This window comes from Otolemur garnettii, unplaced genomic scaffold, assembly GCF_000181295.1.
Source record: "Otolemur garnettii isolate 467f Iridium unplaced genomic scaffold, OtoGar3 scaffold00029, whole genome shotgun sequence".
Lineage (NCBI taxonomy): Eukaryota > Metazoa > Chordata > Mammalia > Primates > Galagidae > Otolemur > Otolemur garnettii.
Window position 1 is genome coordinate 18,372,942 of NW_003852424.1, and position 19,505 is coordinate 18,392,446.

The 19,505-nt window shown below is 40.3% G+C and overlaps 2 protein-coding genes across 2 annotated transcripts; one reads left to right on the forward strand and one right to left on the reverse strand.

Moving 5' to 3' along the window:
* Positions 1 to 855: 855 nt before the first annotated feature.
* On the forward strand, positions 856 to 1,248 carry LOC100944718 (histone H2A type 1-D-like). Its single transcript, XM_003788794.1, has one exon. The coding sequence runs from the start codon at positions 856 to 858 to the stop codon at positions 1,246 to 1,248; it is 393 nt and encodes a 130-aa protein (XP_003788842.1).
* A 9,086-nt stretch (positions 1,249 to 10,334) lies between these two features.
* Positions 10,335 to 11,932, reverse strand: LOC100967187 (histone H1.2). Its single transcript, XM_003788780.3, has one exon. The coding sequence runs from the start codon at positions 11,904 to 11,906 to the stop codon at positions 11,265 to 11,267; it is 642 nt and encodes a 213-aa protein (XP_003788828.1). The 5' UTR covers positions 11,907 to 11,932; the 3' UTR covers positions 10,335 to 11,264.
* Positions 11,933 to 19,505: the final 7,573 nt, after the last annotated feature.

Genomic DNA, 19,505 nt, shown 5'->3' on the forward strand with positions numbered 1-19,505 from the left:
AGCAAGTCTTCTGCCTCAGCCTCCCAGGTAGCCGGGACCACAGGTGCCCAACACAACGCCCGGCTATTTTTGGGTTGCAGCCGTCATTGTTGTTTTTGGTGGCCTGGGCTGGATTCGAACCTCCCAGCTCAGGTGTATGTGGCTGATGCCTTAGCCACTTGAGCCACAGGCGCCGACCCGGATTAGTGAGTCTCATAGTATTTACTCAGAACTAGTGTGCCCAGTAACAGCTTTGGGTCCACAGTTTAGCTAGTTTGCCAGGCAAGAGCAAGCTGGGATCTCTCTGGAAATGAGGCTGATGACCTGCTTGTTGTACCTTGCCAGGTGAGATGTTCCCCGCCCCTCCCCGCAGTACCCCCAAAATAATCAGAAATGAGTTCAACGGACGCCAGTTTTAGATAAGATAACCAGGGTCTGGAGAGACTTGCTTCAGCACGTTACACATCTAAATAAAATAACTTCCTTGCAGCTGACGCTTACAGTTTTACTTGTTTTCTTACATCGCCTTAAAAGTGAATTGGGGAAGACTTAACAGGGCTCGGACACCCTCCCCACACCATATAAACTACCACAAATTCGCCACAAAAAGTTGAGAAACGTCCCAGAGCTCGAGTATTTATAGTCCAACAATTTAAATGAGGGTTCAAGATTTGTCGTTTCTCATTGGATAGAGAGAATTCTCGTTCGCTAAGGGGAGGTGTTTATGCAAATAAAGTGTGACGTAACCTTCTTCTATTGGACAAAAAAGCAAACTTCATTCGACCAATAGGATAGCTTTCTATTGCAGACCTACCTGGTCTATAAAAACATTTCCTTTCACTTTTCCCAAGTTTTTGCTGTAACTATTGCATCACCATGTCTGGTCGTGGGAAACAGGGAGGTAAAACTCGAGCTAAGGCCAAGACTCGGTCATCCAGAGCCGGCTTGCAGTTTCCCGTGGGAAGAGTTCACCGTCTTCTTCGCAAGGGCAATTACTCCGAGCGCGTTGGGGCCGGCGCGCCAGTATACCTAGCAGCAGTGCTAGAGTATCTGACTGCTGAGATCTTGGAACTGGCAGGCAACGCTGCCCGTGACAACAAGAAGACTCGCATCATTCCTCGCCACTTGCAGCTAGCTATCCGCAATGACGAGGAGCTCAACAAACTACTCGGCAAAGTTACTATCGCGCAGGGTGGTGTCCTGCCCAATATTCAGGCGGTGCTGTTGCCGAAGAAAACTGAGAGCCACCATAAAGCCAAGGGCAAGTAAAATCAAAGTGAGCCAGAAAGTATAGCTCAAACTTACTCCTTGCGTATCAAAAGGCTCTTTTCAGAGCCAGCCACATTTTCACAAGGAAAGCTGATAACGTCACGCTACGGTACTTTTTTTCTTTTTTTTTTTTAAAAAAAACCCTGTCTTTGCATTACCAACAAACCTTGACTGTTGTGAGTTCTAAAAAAACAGATCCTCTCATAAGGAAACATTTTCAGAACAAGGGCAAGGCGAGTATGTCATTTGGGCTGGGTCGTGGGGGGAGAAAGGGCAAGAAAAGTTGCTCCAAGCCAATAAAGTAGTTACTTAAAATTCTGAATTTAAGCAAAACACATTGTCCAACAAACGCGAATATTGTGGCATTCCCGTGGGAGTCCGGCAGCATTTATAACTAGCGAGCACAGGCGTGTTAATGCGGAATTCAGGTCCCACTCAGACGTACTGAATAAGTTCACATTTTTAACACTATATCCTTAAATACTTAATTACGTACACTATTTGGTGACGGGATGAACTAGAACTTTAGGATATTTTTATTCTCAAGATTTACAAAAAGGATTGAGGCAGGGCGGATGGAGCAACTCATCCAATCAGATTCTCTACTAGGTGTCACTCTTAAACCAATGATTTTATCGCGCGGGACTTTTGAAATATTACAGAACCAATCAGAATGCTTCTAACTATATTTAAAGACAGTCTAATCTGAGAGGAGAGCAGAGTTCTGGTTTGTCTCTTACCAGTACAAATGGCTCGTACTAAGCAAACTGCTCGCAAGTCCACTGGTGGTAAAGCGCCGCGTAAGCAGCTTGCCACTAAGGCGGCACGCAAGAGCGCTCCGGCCACCGGCGGCGTGAAAAAGCCTCACCGTTATCGGCCTGGTACTGTGGCACTGCGAGAGATTCGTCGTTACCAAAAATCGACCGAGCTGCTGATTCGCAAACTGCCCTTTCAGCGTCTGGTGCGTGAGATCGCGCAGGACTTTAAAACTGACCTGCGGTTCCAAAGTTCAGCGGTGATGGCTCTGCAGGAGGCTTGTGAGGCCTATCTGGTTGGCCTGTTTGAGGACACCAACCTGTGTGCCATCCACGCCAAGAGAGTCACCATCATGCCTAAAGATATCCAGCTGGCACGTCGCATCCGTGGTGAAAGGGCATAAATCAAGCTTGTTAAGTTCTATCTGAAAAAGGCTCTTTTCAGAGCCACCCACAGGCTCACTGAAAAGAGTTCCACAGTCTTCTACGTTGCAGAGGGTAATGAGTGCTGCATTGGGAGTAATTATTAGTATTTACATTTTTAGACATTAATATACTCAAGTTGACCCTCCCCTCCAAAATTTGTTAAGTTTAAGCCAATTCACTACTAACCTTAAAATCAAGTTCTCTCTTGCACCGTCCCTGTTCCAAGTGTTAGGTACTGTAATGGATATCTTTCCGTACAGTGCTGTTCTAGTGCGTTTTAATATCTAGAGGTATAGGAAATGGAGGCCCAAAACGCTCTTAATAAAGGATTTTTTTTTCAATTGAGTTTGTCAAATAGCATTTATGCGTATAAAAAGCCATAACCAGCATTTATGCGTATGACGAGCCATAACAAAATTCAGAAAAATTAGTACTTGTACTAACTTGAACATTAAAACAGGATTTGGACTGAATACTCTGCATCTGATGAAAATTATTTTTTGTAATACTTTATTTCCTCTAGGGTGGCTGATCATAATTTATGTTCTTCATAATGTAGATTTTTAATTTGAAAACATTGATAATGTCAAATCTTTAGGATTGTTTCCTTTTAAGCTTTATTTGCAAGTTGTAAAATGTATGAAAATTCTTAGACTAGCTTCTGGCTCCATACATTTCTGTTATATGCAACCACTTTAAGTGCTGGGTGGATACTATGGACATTTGGATGTTGTCACATGTTATCTAGCCCTTCATTTTTCCAGGAATCCAGGTGAGTTGTTCCAGTGCCCAGTAGAAATATTGTTTGAATGGCTCAGTGCCTGTGGCTTAAGTGGCTAAAGTGCCAGCCACCTACACCTAAAGTGGCAGGTTCGAATCCAGGCCCCCTCGCCAAACAACAATGACAGCTGCAACCGAAAAATAGCCGGGCATTGTGGTGGGCACCTGTGGTTGAGAATCACCAGCTCCTTGGGAGGCTGAGGCAGGAGACTTGCTTGAGCCCAGGAGTTGGAGGTTGCTGTGAGCCGTGATGCCACAGCACCCTACCCAAGGGGATAGCTTGAGGCTCTGTCTCAAAAAAAAAAAAGAAAGAAAGAAAGAAAGAAAGAAAGAAAGAAAGAAAGAAAGAAAGAAAAGAAGGAAGTATTCTTTGAAGCTATTCTTAAATCAGATTGGCTAGCAATGAATGAACTACACGTGAACACTTATACAAATCTTTATTAATTCTATCCTAAATACATCTAAAATTTACCCAAATCCCAGTATCTTCAACATTTTTCCAATATCATTAATAGTGAATTGTAATAGAAGAAGATCTAGTGGAAATAAAACAACCATCTGTGTTTAAAATACTTTAACATGGCAAATTAAAAGAGGGGGAGAGAGAGAGAGATACCACAGAGCTCCGCCCAGGGCCTTGGAAGAAAAGGACCTGACAGACATTTGAGTCTTATTAGCTTCAAGATAAATCTGTGAGCACTGGCTATGCTTTTCCAGATTATACATAGACTTTCCTCTCATCCTACCATTCTGTTCAAACGTATCTCTCAAGGAGCACGTATGAGTTGGGAATCACTGGTCTGAGATTAACTCTCAGGCATCTGAAACAGAATACTGCTTTGTATGATATTTTGGATGATGGTGTTCTCAGAGATAACAAGAGAAGAAAGCTTAGAGAGGAGGATATTCCATCAATTTTCATCAATTTGAGCACTTTTTTTTTTTGTACGAAAGGTCTTTATTGGTGGGGAAGGAAGGCTGCAGAGATGCACCAAAGAGGAAAGAAAAGAGGAGATGTGAAGAGGAGAGTGAAGAGGAGAGTGAGGAGGAGAGAGAGCGGGGGAGAAGACTATTTGAGCACTTTTGATGCCAAGGTGAATTCCCGGGACAACTTTGCAAGGTTTTATATCTCCTGTACTGAATACCACCTTCTTTGAGAGATCCTCATGGAAGGAAGGAAGAATAAAACAATGGATTCAGTAGAGGAGTCAGCCTAGTAGCTATCATCCATGGTATTCCATGATTGGTCTGAATTGTTACATATGATTCTTACTAGAATACTGTAAGACAAATCCTGAGTCTCCATTTTATAGATGATGGACTTCAGCCAAAGGAATTTTAGTAAATTGGCCAAATTCTTACTAGTAGCAAATGATATAGCCAGGCAGGCAGTCTCACACCAAATCCACACTCTTAAAATCTGATCGATAAGATTACCCCAAAATAGACTATCAGATATTGTTTCCCCCTCAAAGTTAACTGTTTCAGAAATTAGGCTGCCTTAGGTGGTTAGGAGAGTGTTGTAGTAATTTGGCATGGGCTAAGTTCTGTTAAACTCCCTCTGGTCAGGGGCCTGATGTGAAGCCAATGAAATATCAAGTCTTAGGGATGCTCTGTAGGCTTCAGACTAGGTCAGAAAAATTGTTTCCTTAGAAATATTTGGATTCTGTTCTAGAGCAAGTATTTGCTTGTGTGTCTTCCCACAGTATAAGAGCTGTACTGCTCAAGAAGGTAGTGAAGGAGCTAAGGAAATTTCACCCCAAAATATGATTCCTTGCAAAGAATATTTTATTTATTTATTTTTTTATTAAATCATAGCTGTGGACATTTTTTTTGTTTTTTGAGACGGAGCCTCAAGCTATCCCCCTGGGTAGAGTGCTATGGCATCACGCTCACAGCAACCTCCAACTCCTGGGCTCAAGCGAGTCTCCTGCCTCAGCATCCCAAGTAGCTGGGACTACAGGCGCCTGCCACAACGCCTGGCCATTTTTTGGTTGCAACCATCATTGTTGTTTGGCGGGCCTGGGCTGGGGATTCGAACCCGCCACCTTAGGTGTATGTGGCTGGCACCTTAGCCGCTTGAGCCACAGGCGCCAAGCCATAGCTGTGTACATTAATGCAGTCATGGGGTATAGTGTGCTGGTTCTATATACAATCTGAAAAAGAGTATTTTAAATTAAAAGGCCATTATTGATCAAAAAGCACTGACCTCTCTATAAAACCTGAGTAACCTGGTTTAGAATCAGAAAAGGCTGCTGGCCTCCTTATCACATGCTAATAGACCTAGCTCCAATTAGAAGCACTGATACTGGTCTCTTAGGTTAATTTGCAAATCAATCTGTTTCCACCCCTCTGCACTGTTCCCCCTAGCAATTACTTACTACTTTAAGTCTTCCCTCATTTCTAAAAGGCATCTTTAAAAGACACTGACCATCTCTGAGACTTTGGAAATCATTCTTGTGGTTCCTCCTATACACATGGTATTTGGAAATAAACCTTTCTCTTATTAATCTATCATAGTTGTGAGTTGATCTTTTAGCAAACCAGAAAAGGGGAAAGGTCAGGTTTCACTGTGATCCCTATAGTAACTGCTAGCCATATCTGGCTATCTTGGAATGTGGCCAGTCCAAATTGATATGTACTTTAAGTGTAAAATATGAAGTAGATATCAAAGACTTAGTACCAAAAATAAAAATTAAAAACTAAATGTTTTTATATTAGATTACTTGTGGAAGCAGTATCTGATTTTTCAGGGTTAAAAATATTAAAATAGATTTCACTTATTTCCTTTTTAATTTTTTAAAATGTGGCTACTAGAAACTTTGAAATTACATATGTGGTACTTATATTTGCAAAGACTAACACTAGTATATGGAGGATAATTATATAGACTCACAGATTAGCAATCAACCACCTACATCCTTAATGTCACCAAGCCTCAGTTCTTTATCTCTAAAATAGAAATAATGGCACCTACCTCAAGATATGGTGACAAAAATGTGTTTGATAATAAATATAGTCATTAGAAACAATGCTTAGCATGTTGTAAATAAGTGCTCAAGAAATGTTGGCTCTCAAAGTTGTTGCCACTGTGCCTTAAATTCCTGTTTCCTTCAGAAATCCTCTAATGATGTAACCCTGTCTTGCACTGGGCTTGTTCAACCTTGGCATGGATTTTAACCACAAGCCACCTTTTACTTCTCTCTCAGGTTTACACAGATGAACTCCTTAGAGCTTTGCCTAGGGGAAGTAATAGGATATTTAAATTTTTAGCCATGAAAATACTGTGTGAGAAAGTTTGGAATGCTACATTATGACTAGTCTTTGACTCCTGTATCATTCACACTTCTATCATACATGAACAATTTTATAAATTTTTATGGTCGAATTATCAGCCAGCTCTTTATGTAATATCATTGACATTTTTTGCTAAGTGAAAGGTTACAGAGCCAAAGATGAAAGATTATTCCAAGGTGCAAGACAAAAGGAAAATAGAGGCCTGGTTTGTGCAATTAAAATGGCTTTATTCCACCTGGGTATAGGTGGGCTAGGATTTCCAACTGGAAGAAATCCACATGTGGGTAATGGCAAACAGGGGTGGTGGTGGTGGTGGTGGTATTTAAAGGTCAAGAAGGTTGGGGTCGGGACATTCCCTTTCCTGGGTTGGACATGTGTTGTAACAGTGGGGGTTGGCCCATTTACCTTTCCCAGGTGGGACATCTGGTGGGGTAGGGTAGGGGGCTAACCCATCCAACTTTCTCAGGTGGTACATCCGATGGGGGAGGGTATGGGATTCTTTTAGGCATCCCATTCGTTTTTTCTGCCCTATTTGAGCAGGTTTTGATCCTATCACTAATCAGTAGTGTTTGAGGGAATTATTTGAATATAGTATTTCTGTTTGTCAATATGATTTTATAAAACTAAATAAAAATTGAAAATAATATTAATAATTCAAACAAAATATACTTTTTTTTTTTTTTTTTTGAGACAGAGCCTCAAGCTGTCGCCCTGGGTAGAGTGTTGTGGTGTCACACAGCTCATAGCAACCTCCAACTCCTGGGCTTAAGTGATTCTCTTGCCTCAGCCTCCCAAGTAGCTGGGAGTACAAGTGCCCACCAAAACACCCAGCTATTTTTTTTTTTTTTTTGGTTGCAGCTGTCATTGTTGTTTGGCAGGCCTGGCTGGATTCAAACTTGCCAGCTCAGGTGTATGTGGCTGGCACCTTAGCCACTTGAGCCATAGGCGCTGAGCCAAAATATACGTCTTGAAGAAACCTAGATTTTAACCCAAAATGTGTCACTTTGCTATAAGAATTATTTTCTGCTAAAGGCAATTGAGAATCAACATATGTAAGGTAGGGTGTACTACATACATTTCCCCTTTTTGAGGGTGGTGTAAATTTCCCTTGTTAAAATGTCTTTGCCTCCTATACTGGGAAGAAGACAGCAATTCTCACTAGAGATAGTGAGTTGGCACTGAAATGAGTCTGAAAAAGGAAACCTTACTAAAATAACTCCATTAGATTTGCTCATATATTTCGTAGACACTTCCCCACAATTTACCATCCCATGAAACTCAAAACCCTTTCCTTTGCTAGAATGGTATATAAATCTGAGAGTTTACTTGTTAAGATTCACCTTTTTTGTGTGTGTGTGTGAGCTCTGCGGTTATAATAAAATGTATTTTTTATCTTATTAATTTGTTCTTTGTTATTTAAATTCGCAAGACTTCAGTTAGTAAACCTAAGACAGTAGAGAACAAAGTTTTCCATCTGACAGTTTTATAAACTACCATGAATAAAACTGAGACAGAAATTTTTTTTTCTTAAAATAGCCAATTTTTAGGTTCAAATAAATTGCTCATTTAGACCTAAGCCAGTCAACTATATGAACAATTGTGAGGGAATGCAACAAAACTAAAGAAGGTGGATGAAACTGAGGAAACATATTAAAGACTAGATCTAAAGGCAAAGTAACACTGGAGATTTTTACAGGTTTCATTATAACTGTCTGTAATCTTGAGCAATATATTTCATTTCAAAGTAATGAACATCTCTTATGTATTGGAAATAGGTTTACAGGTGACATTCCATGTCAAGATTAATGGTAAGTATATAAGTCCAATAAATTGAGACCCGTAAGGGCCTTGAAAGAAAATTAGAAAATCAGCTCTCTTCTCTTGGATTAATTCTTCTCTTACCTAACTCTTGGAGGTGATGTAAAAATCAAGTAAATGGGTAGACTTGAAAGCATTAACTTTGAAGTTAATGTGAAGTGAACTTTCAAGTGGCTGTATTTGTACAATCCGAGTTGCTGCAATTTGATGGAACCTGAGGTGAGTGGGGTGGTCTTGGGCAAAAGTTCAGAGGGCCCAAAGAACAAGGAACTAAAGGGATGTCAGGAAGCTGGATAGTGGAGGTCTGTACATCTCTTAGCTCCACTTTTCTTTGCACCTTTTTTTCATTCTACCCTTTCTGCCCACGAGATCTTTTGGTTTCTTCTATGTGGTGTCCATGAAGGCAACCTCCACCCCCTGATATCAGGACTTCAGCTTCCATAACTCAATTATAGCTTCTGAACAGAAAATTTTTGATTAGTTCAAATTGTCCCAGTGACTTCTGGATCAATCTACCATGCTAAGGAAACATTAGCATTGAATCACAATTTGAGATCAGAGTAGACCAGGGTGACACCAAAGAGCATTCCAGATTTTTACTGTCCCAATAGGTATCATCTCCATGAGCCACATGTGGTACTTGAAATGAGCTGCTGTAATTGAGATGTACTGTAAGTGTAAGATACATATAAGATTGTAAGTACTTAGTATGTGTATGAAGGAAAAAAACAGGAATATAGAATATCTACCAAATATTTTTACATTGATTTTATTTTGAATAGTAATATTTTGGATATAGTTGGGTAAATAAAGTGCATTATTAAAATTGATTTCATCTGTTTCTTTTTTCCTTATTTATGTACCTTCCAGAAGGTTCAAAATTACACGTATGGCTTGCATTTGTGCTTCTTTTACTTGGCTGAGACAGTACTATTTTATGAATTGTTAATTCACTCATGTATATATCTGCTATAACGGAGTAGCTTTAGAGTGTACTTTATGAGATGGTGGCCCTCAAGAAACCTAAAATACATAGGTTGTAATTTCCAACAGCTACAAAAAAGAAAATCTTTGGGAATAAAGATAAGAAGAAATGCTAATTATATATATTTAGAAGAAATTTGAAACTTTTTGTATGCCAAAATACTTAAACATAAGAAAACTCAGGGGCAGGGCCCGTAGTTCAGTGGGTAGGGCCTCAGCCACATACACCCCCAAAGGCGGTGAACCCAGCCGGGGCCAGCTAAACAATGACAACTGCAACATCAACAACAAAATAGCCGTACTCTGTGGCCAGCGCTTGTAATCCCAACTACTTGGGAAGCTGAAGCAAGAGAATCCCTTACGCCCAAGAGTTTGGGATTGCTGTGAGCTGTGACACCACAGCTCTCTACTGAAGGCCACAAAGTGAGGCTCTGTCTCAGCATTTCCCCGAAGTCAATTTGTAAGTTTAACACAATTCCAATGAAACTACTAATTGGGTGTTGAAGGCGTTGTTGTTGTTGTTTTACCTGTGATGTGGGGTGGAGGAGGAGGAGGTGGGATCCAAATTGAGGCGAGAGGAAAAAGCAGAAATGAGAGTTCATAGTCTTGGGAGGAAAAATGAATAGGTATGTTAAAACTTTACACCAAAAACACAAGGAAGCTTAATCACTTAAACGTAAAATTAACAAAATGATTCAACCCGTGAGAAAATTTCCCTTCTTCCCTCCCTCTCTGCTTGCCTTCCTTCCTGTGGATAAAACCCGTGGTCACTACCACTAATGGGGAATTTACTCTCACTGTATTCATTGTGAAAATGATAGAACCGAGCTGCAGGTCTCCGGAAACCCCAGTCGCTGAAATTTTGGGTCTTAGCAAAATCTGTGTCCTCCAGAAGGAAAAACAAACAAAAACAAAGAAAGAGGACGCTGACATTTTGGTATCCAGTAGGAAACACCGTGGATGTTAAAGAATTCAGGGAATACTTTTAGTAAAAACTAAAGGCTTTTATTAGAAACATGGCTTCCCATCCATACATATATTCAGTATTTAATAGACTCAATACTTTGCTTTTCGCGTGTAAACATTTCGACATCAACTTTGATTTTACACGTTGATGTCGGTCCAAAAAGAAGATCTGTACCTGTCATGGGAAGACAAAATGGCTGGCTGAAAGTTGTGCTTTTGATGCGCTCAAATCCATCGCTTCTTTTCGGAGTGCAGGATAACGAGAAAGAAAAATATACTGGTCCACCATTGTCCTGGGAGGAAGGGAGAGTTGGTGCAGCTGCTGTAGCTGCTTTTAACAAGCGATGCTTTGTTGCCAAAGCTATCGGGAATTACCGGCAAAGAAATGAACAAAGACACCTGCACCCACTGACCCAGGGCTGAACGTTACCAACACTCCCACGTCAACTGAGGATAAAATACCAACTATCCCAATATTAGATCCATTTCTTTTCAGGCGGAAAAGGCCAAACTTTAAGCTCCACTGAAGCCAAAGCATAGGAGAATAAACACCACCACCGAAATAAATTTAGAGATAAGGTCCTCTGCTGGAAAAGTGAGCCAATCGGAGAGCAGGGCGGGACTTTTAAATTACTTTCTAGTCCAATAGAATACCCTTTAGGACTTAGAGCTTGTTTTGTACTTCTTTGCAGTTCACAGGCCCGGGGCGGTACTGGCGGCTATCCAAGGTACAGCAGCCAGCGGAAAACGACTCCGAACAGCTGACCAGGATACGCAGAGTACGTAATAGCCAAGCACGGGATATCTCCTAGGGGTGGGTTAACGCCTTATGTAACCTCCCTCCAGCTATTTCCTCCCGCCTGATTACAGTATAAACTGTAATCCTTACTCCCGTACATTTGTACCTCTAGCAGATACATGTTGAGCTCTTTTTGAGGTCAGTGGTGGCTCTGAAAAGAGCCTTTTGGGTTTTAGAAGCAGACGTTCAGCCTACTTCTTCTTGGGTGCCGCCTTCTTAGGCTTGACAACCTTGGGTTTGGCAGCCTTGGGCTTCACGGTCTTAGCTGCACTCTTCGCTGCCTTCTTGGGCTTGGCAACCTTAGCCTTCTTCGGACTCTTGGCGACTTTCTTGGTCACAGCAGCTGCCGCTGGCTTCTTTGCCTTCTTTGGAGTCTTCTTGGCACTCTTTTTCGGGGTGGCAGCTCCAGTAGCTTTCTTGGGCTTCTTGGCTGCCCCAGCGGGTTTCTTGGGCTTGGCTGCGCCCGCCTTCTTTGCTTTAGGTTTAGCTTCCCCAGCAGCCGCCTTCTTGTTGAGTTTGAAAGAGCCAGAAGCGCCAGTGCCCTTGGTTTGCACCAGAGTACCTTTGCTTACTAGACTCTTGAGACCAAGCTTGATACGACTGTTGTTCTTCTCCACGTCATAGCCAACAGCCGCCAAGGCCTTCTTGAGCGCAGCCAAAGACACACCGCTGCGCTCTTTGGAAGCGGCCACTGCCTTGGTGATGAGCTCTGATACCGGCGGGCCGGACGCCTTGCGGCGCGCCCCGGCAGGCTTTTTGGTCGCCTTCTTCTTTACCGGAGCCTTTTCCACCGAGGGTGCGGCAGCAGGAGCGGCAGGAGCAGTCTCCGACATATTGAAGATCAACAACTCGGGTACAAGTGGCAAAACGCCGATGGAGCGGCGCTTGGGCAGGGCCGCCGTATATATAGAGCGCAGGCGCGCGCTGATTGGTGCTCTGGTCGCCCGCCTGCCTGGCAGCCTCTGAGCCGCTGCGCTGCACCCAAGTTGTGTTTGTTCCACCTCACAAAAGGGGGAAAATATTAAAATGTCCCGCACCAAATCGCCTGAGTTTGGTCAGAAAAGAATCTGAGAAGCCTCAGGCTTCGTGCTCTCCATTTTTTTCCCTTATAACCACATAGATAACGCGTCCAGATACCTCCAATTCCCCCAACTACTAAGGAAGTCCAAGGCGGTCAGAGACCACTTTCTGTTTTTCTACTAAATTACCTGTTCGCTCCTTTGCCCCTGAACGTTCTTTCTTGCAGGGGTGGTTGGGGACATGCTTCTCTTATTTTGGGGACAAAACCGAAATATTTTCCACCTAAATATTCACGATAATTCTGTTTCTTCGCAAGGGAAGTAACACAGGTCCTCTGTGAATTCTACGTACAGACCCGCAAGAACTATGAACTGGGACAAGTATTCCAGAGCCAGTCCAAAGTAGTTAGAGTGAGACGGGAGGGGGTTCATAAGCCTTAGGTGGGGGGTCCAGGGTAGCGGGGAGTGAGAGTCTTTAAATCTTTTATTTGAAGACATTGAAAATCTTTATCAAATCCCTCTTTTCATAGCGGGGGCGGGGCATCCTTTTCACTTCTCCAAAGGCGAGAAATTGGGCTGCTTTTAAAAAGCCCTGAGATCCCCCTCTGAGTTGTGCAAGGCAGGGGGTCTGGCCCTCAAGAAGATGGATGATAAGGAAAAAAGGGAGATCCCTTAAGCCTTCAAAGGACATCCGATAGACTTGACAACTAGGGACATTGTGATCTGTTTTCTAAGAAAACAAACTTTTTTTGAAGCTGCAATATAAAGGTGAACTAAAGCCCATGAAAATTATAGGTTACTTTAGTAATAATGTCTTATATGTGTCACCATACAGAAGGACAATCTCTAACTGGCAACTCAAAGGTATAGATAGAAATAAAACAACTGGCTTTATTTATTTATTTGGAGACAGAGTCTCACTCTATCACCCTCAGTAGAGTGCAACGGCATCACAGCTCACAGCAACCTCCAACTCCTGGGCTTAGGCGATTTTCTTGCCTCAGCTGGGACTACAGGCACTTGCCACAACGCCCGGCTATAATTATTTTTGGGGGGGGGGGGGTTGCAGTTTGGCCGGGGACAGGTTTGAACCCCCCACCCACAATATATGGGGCTGGCGCCCTACGCACTGAGCCACAGGCACCTCCCAACAGCTGGCTTTAATAAAACACACTTTTGACATAAGATGGACCACCAATTTGAAATAGAGAAAAAAATACATACATATATATATATCAAAAATTTAAACAAAAAAGCAGGAAAAGTACTAGAATACATAAATTATATCATCTGCTGTTGATGAGCTTAATATTACCTCCTCTTATCCCTTCCAAAACTATTCTAAATTTTGTCCTACTGCTTTAAGGTTTGCTAGTTTATATTTCACTTTTTGGCTTCAAGTAATTGCAATTTAATCCCTTGGGAGAAAAGATAAGGTAAACTTTCTGCTCATATATTTAATATAATGATATATTTAGGTACAAAGAAAGTATTACAACTCACCAAAAATTCTTGTTCAGAAATATGGTTCCATGAAAATATGTGGTAAAGATGTCAGCTTTAGATTGTGGTAAAGTCAAAAGAGATTATACAGATTAAGTTCAATGATGAATGAAGAATAAAGCATCTTGTAGACTAGGGATGACCCCCTACAGTTTTATTAAATAACATTTGTTCAACATTTGGAAACAGTGTCTCCTCCTGCTCCTGTCCTTTGGGAATTAACAGTCTAATGAGATTAGTGATGGATGAATTAGCAGCTATAGAAAAGCATTTTAGACTGGCCATCTCTCAGAGTGACTTTGAGTATGGGAATTGTTATAAATTATTGAAAGTATTCAAACAACTGAAGCACCTCCATTGTGCTAATATATTTTAGTAAAAGGAATAAAATAAGAACATGTCATTTTGCTCTGATTCTATGTGTAAACGAGCTACCTCCTCATCTGAAATTTAGCTAAGTGATTATATCCACCAGGAAAACTGCTGAGTGGAGTCTTGATTACAAATTGCCGTCTTGGTTTATATATACATCATAGACATGTAAATTTGATTATGAGTACTCAGTTTTTTAATATTATCGTTCAAGTCAAATCAATCAAATCACATCTCTTAAGGGGCAAATCTGAAGTCCAGACCGCCAAGCCACAAGGGCAGCCAACCACCTCAAAAATTGCCCCCCAAGCTCCTGGCAGCATGGTAGAGGCCAGAAGGCAGAGAAATGAGTAACCCTTCTCCAGATCCCTTGTAACTTGTGTTGATAAAAGTTACATAAAACTTAAAAGCAAGACAAATATATTTCTTACATCCTTCCAAACCATATTAGAGAATTGTCTAAAAAGCCTCTGATTGCTCTGATGCTATAAGGCAATATTAGACAATACCATAGAATGTGAGCCACATGTAATTTTTAATTGTCTAGTAATCATATTTGCAAAAAATAAAAAGAAACGGGTGGAATTAATATTAATGATATGTTTTATTTAACTTAAAGTACCTAAAATATTATCACTTCGATATACAACCAATATTATTACAAATGAGAATGTTTATTTTTTTAATGGTAAATTTTCAAAATCTGGTGTGTATTTCACTTTTGTAGAACATTTCAATTCAGACTAGCCACATTTCAAGTTCTCAGCAACCACATGTAGCTAGTAGCTACCCCAATGGACAGCACAGCTCTAAGTACAAACAACTTCAACTTAATATTTACTTTTTACTGGGTCCAGATTGTGTGAAGTTAGATGTTCACTTGTAGAAGATTAATAAATTGATAAAGTTTTGTCTAGTTTAAATTCAAATAAATTATTTCCAGTAGGGAAAAAAAAAAAAACTCAAAAGTTATGATTGTACTGCCTAACAGGATACTAACCATTTTTAATTTAATTTTTCAGTCTTCTTTTCCTTGACTGAATACATATATTATTCTTATATATCCTCCTCTGACCTAATTTGTCATCTCCTGTTTGTCCTTCATTAACAAATTAATAATGTCTTATATATGTCACCATATATGTCACTAAATCATTATGATCTATACATAAGCTAGCTATACACTGTTCATAAGCTTTTCCAGTGCTTGTATGCCAGTCATATTTTAACTTTTTGAAAATTATGCTTTGAACCTTGGTTGGTCAGTTCTTCTTAAAGTCTCTGAATCAGAATCTTTAGAAGCCATTTTGAAAATCAGAAAGCATACAACTTTTTTTTTTTTTTTTTTTTTTTTTTTTTTGAGACAGAGCCTCAAGCTGTCCCCCTGGTTAGAGTGCTGTGGCATTACAGCTCACAGCAACCTCCAACTCCTGGGCTCAAGCGAGTCTCCTGCCTCAGCCTCCCAAGTAGCTGGGACCACAGGCGCCTGCCACAACGCCCGGCTATTTTTTGGTTGCAGCCATCATTGTTGTTTTGGCGGGTCCGGGCTGGGGATTCGAACCCGCCACCTTAGGTGTACGTGGCTGGCACCTTAGCCGGTTGAGCTATAGGTGCCGAGCCAGCATACAACTTTTGACTATCAATTCTAAAGCAGCCTGAGATCTGGTAGGTATACTACGGAGTCTCAGATTTTGAAATAAGATTGAACAAGCCTGTGAGCAAGAAAAATACTTGTTAAAATGAGCTCCTGTTAAATGAGTTCAGATTTAAGACTGTGGGTCTTCACACTCCAAATAGATGGCCTCAGAGAGGCCACCAACAAATTGATGAGACAGCTAACATATTGCAATGCAATATTTATGTCTTGTATTTACACACATTATGACTGACACAGTCTGGCTAATTTCATTTCATACCATACTTCTCAGGCTCTAGAAACCCTAGTGAATAAAGTAAATATGTAGAGCAGAATGTCAAGTCCAAAAGACATTAACAAAACTGGAGTGAAGGAATCTCAAACAGCAAGACACACTCAAAGGAAAGTGGGAGGAGTTGTTGGGATAAATGAAAAGATGCGACTGACAATAGATTTTTCTTTCACTCTCTCTGTGTACTACGCTAGAATAGATTTCTGTCAGGTTCTGGAGATAGCTAAAGTAACCTTAATAAACCCTGTACTTTGATTAAAACCTGTTCTTTCCTGACTCACCAATAAGAACAGCCATCCGGGTTGAAAGTGCCTGCCTCAAAGAGTGTGATGTGCTAGTGTTGTTGTCCACTATGAGACCAAAAACATAGAGAAGGCTGAGAATAACTACGCAGGAAGAGACTTCAGGATATTTTACAGCCTAAATAAGAATGTAGGCCCTATAGTCTGTTCCTTGTCTCAGCCCCACAAATTATTTTTACAAAAAAAATTTTTTTAAATTATTTTTACCAATAACCCAAAGGAACATTTTGCTATTGTTCTTTCTTTAGTCTTTTCAGGCAAATGGCCAACAATTAGGAGATTAAACCTGATCTTAAATGTTTTCTTACCTTGAGAATCAAGACCAAAGTTGTTCCATCTACTTCCTGACACACTGTCAAAAGGAAGAAACTGATGCACACGTATTAGTTTAATAAATACAGAGAAAATATTACAAAAGGAAGACATTGGAAAGAATTCACCTAATTTTTAAAATTGCCATTAGAATTGTGTAGTTGATTCAGGAAACTAGGTCATTAATGGCTGCCTTATTCTTCAAGCTTAGTTTTAGGTGACTTTAAACTATTTCAAACAGTCAAATCTACCTTCACAAAATAAGAATTTGTCAATCATGAGAATATATAGATTTTTACACCTTCAGTCTAGGCTTATAACAATAATCAATTATAAAGCATGAGCTACAAATATTTATTAGGCAATAATCCTAATCAGAATAAGCACATGGTCTCCTACAAGGACTTTGGAGGAACTGTGGAAATACTGCGTGAAAAATCTGACGGGAAAAACACAGCCAGTAAGAGAGCAGAAGAATAAGAAAATAAAAATGTTAATGTGTTAGTTAGCGCTCTGCCTTCAAGTGCTTACCAATCCAGTTGGGAAAATAAGATATCAGAGGACAGCCTAGAGTGGTGGTTCTTTTTTTGAGACAGATTCTCAACTGTTGCCCTAGGTAGAGTGTTGTAACATCACACCTCACAGCAACCTCCAACTCTTGGGCTTATGTGATTCTCTTGCCTCGCTCAACCTCCCAAGTAGCTGGGACTACAGGTGCCCACCACAATGCTGCCCAGCTATTTTGTTGTTGTTGCTGCAATTATGATTGTTGTTTTAGCTGACCTGGCTGGGTTTGAACCCGCCAGCCGCACTGTATGGGTGTATGTGGTTGATGCCCTACCCACTGAATAATAGGTACCATCAGAACAGTGTTTCTTACACTTTTAGATTTCAGGACTTCATTAGACTCCTAAAAATTAGCAGACTCTCCAAAAACCTTTTGTTAATATATATTGTATCCATAAATATTTACCACTATAGAAAATGAAGCAGAATATTAAATGTCTTAATAACTTAGATTCATAATTATATACAACCTTTTAAAATATTGTAAAATTAATTGTATGTATTTATAATTATATAGAATTTATATGTATGTAATTATATGGTTTACCTGTAACTATATATATTTGTGTTTTTATATACTGTATATTTACATGTATTCTTACATATTTTTATATACAGTATTTATACGTTTGCATGTATATAAATGTCAACCCCCAAATTTCTCATTCTCTAGCTGATTCAAAATCCTGGCAGTTGCTGGCCTAATGTGAAACTTGTAAGACTGCCTGCAGGTGGAGAACACGGTTGAGCCGGTAGTGCACAGGAGTGGAAAAACAGCAGCTTTGGAGCAAGGAAGCTTGATTTTAATCCCAGTTTTCTTACTCATGAGCTGTATAACCCTACCAAGTTCCTCCTCTGTAAAATAGGAATAACATTCACCTCCCACAGAAATATAGTGAAGATTAAATTAAATAATGTGTACAGAGTGTCTGGGATTGAGCTGAGCACACAGTAAGTAGCCTCTCATTTGAGGTTTTTTTCCATTGATTCTTGTAGTATGAGACCCTCTTGGTCTTTTGAGGATCTATTCCCATATAATTGTTCTGGGAACTCACTCTTTGCCCACCACTCAAACTTGTGAAAACACCAAATGGAAAAGGATTATGATGACACTCACATAATCACCCAATCACTACCTCATGTATCCTAACTGTGTGCATATTTTTGATAGCAGACAGATGTGGCTGGACAATACATAAGGATCAAGCTATTCCATCACTCTGCATTTTTAACTAATAAACTCATTCAACCTGCATAAGTCAAATGAAACTTTTGATTGGGACCAAATTCCTTTATTTTTTTTTAAAGATAGAGTCTCACTATGTCACCCTAGGTAGAGTGCTATGACATCACAGCTCACAGCAACCTCAAACTCTTGAGCTTAAGCAATTCTCTTGCCTCAGCCTCCCAAGTAGCTGGGACTACAGGCACCCTTTCACAAGGCCTGGCTATTTTTTGGTTGTAGTTGTTTAGTTGGCCCAGACCAGGTTCAAACTCACCACCCCTCAGTGTATGTGGCTGGTACCATAACCACTGTGCTACAGACGCAGAACCATGGGACCAAATTCTTATTCTGTTTGCTTGCCTTAGCATATGTAGCTATGTTTCATTCGAGATACATAGATTGCCTATACTTTTCATGGTTAACTATAGCACCTATATTTTCCTCATAATTTTATAAAATAATCCAGGAAAAATATGAGGCATCTTAGTATGCTAAGTAAAATAGTAAGTAAACTGGCTTGACAGCTAGAATGTCTGAGTTCAAATTCAATTTTGCTATTTACCAGCTGTGTAAACTTGGACAACTTCTGTATGCCTCCATTTTCTCATATATGAGAAAGTAACAATAATAAGTGACCTGTTTCATAGGTTGTTACGAAGATTAATGAGTTAATATTTGAATAGTTCATAGAACAGCTTCTTATATGTTTTAGCTCCAAAAATGTATGCATTTATTAAATTCATAATAATTGTTTCAGAATATTGTATATACAATCTTGTGTGTAAACCAGTGTTTTCTGTAACTGTTTGGTTTAAAAGTGTCAATAATGCTATTAAAGATAATAGTTAACTGAAACTTTCCTGTAAATCAGATATTATAGGCAATGTTTTCATTCTGGCTACCAACATCTTTAAGATAAGTACCATTGGCTCGGTGCCTGTGGCTCAAGTGGCTAAGTCACCAGCCACATACACCTAAGTTGGTGGGTTCGAATCCAGCCTGGGCCCACCAAAACAATGACAGCTGCAACCAAAAAATAAATAAATAAATAAATAACCAGGCATTGTGGGGGGCGCCTGTGGTCCCAGCTACTTGGGAGGCTGAGGCAGAAGACTCGCTTGAGCCCAGGAGTTGGAGGTTGCTGTGAGCTGTGATGCCACAGCACTCCACCCAGGGGGACAGCTTGAGGCTCTGTCTCAAAAAA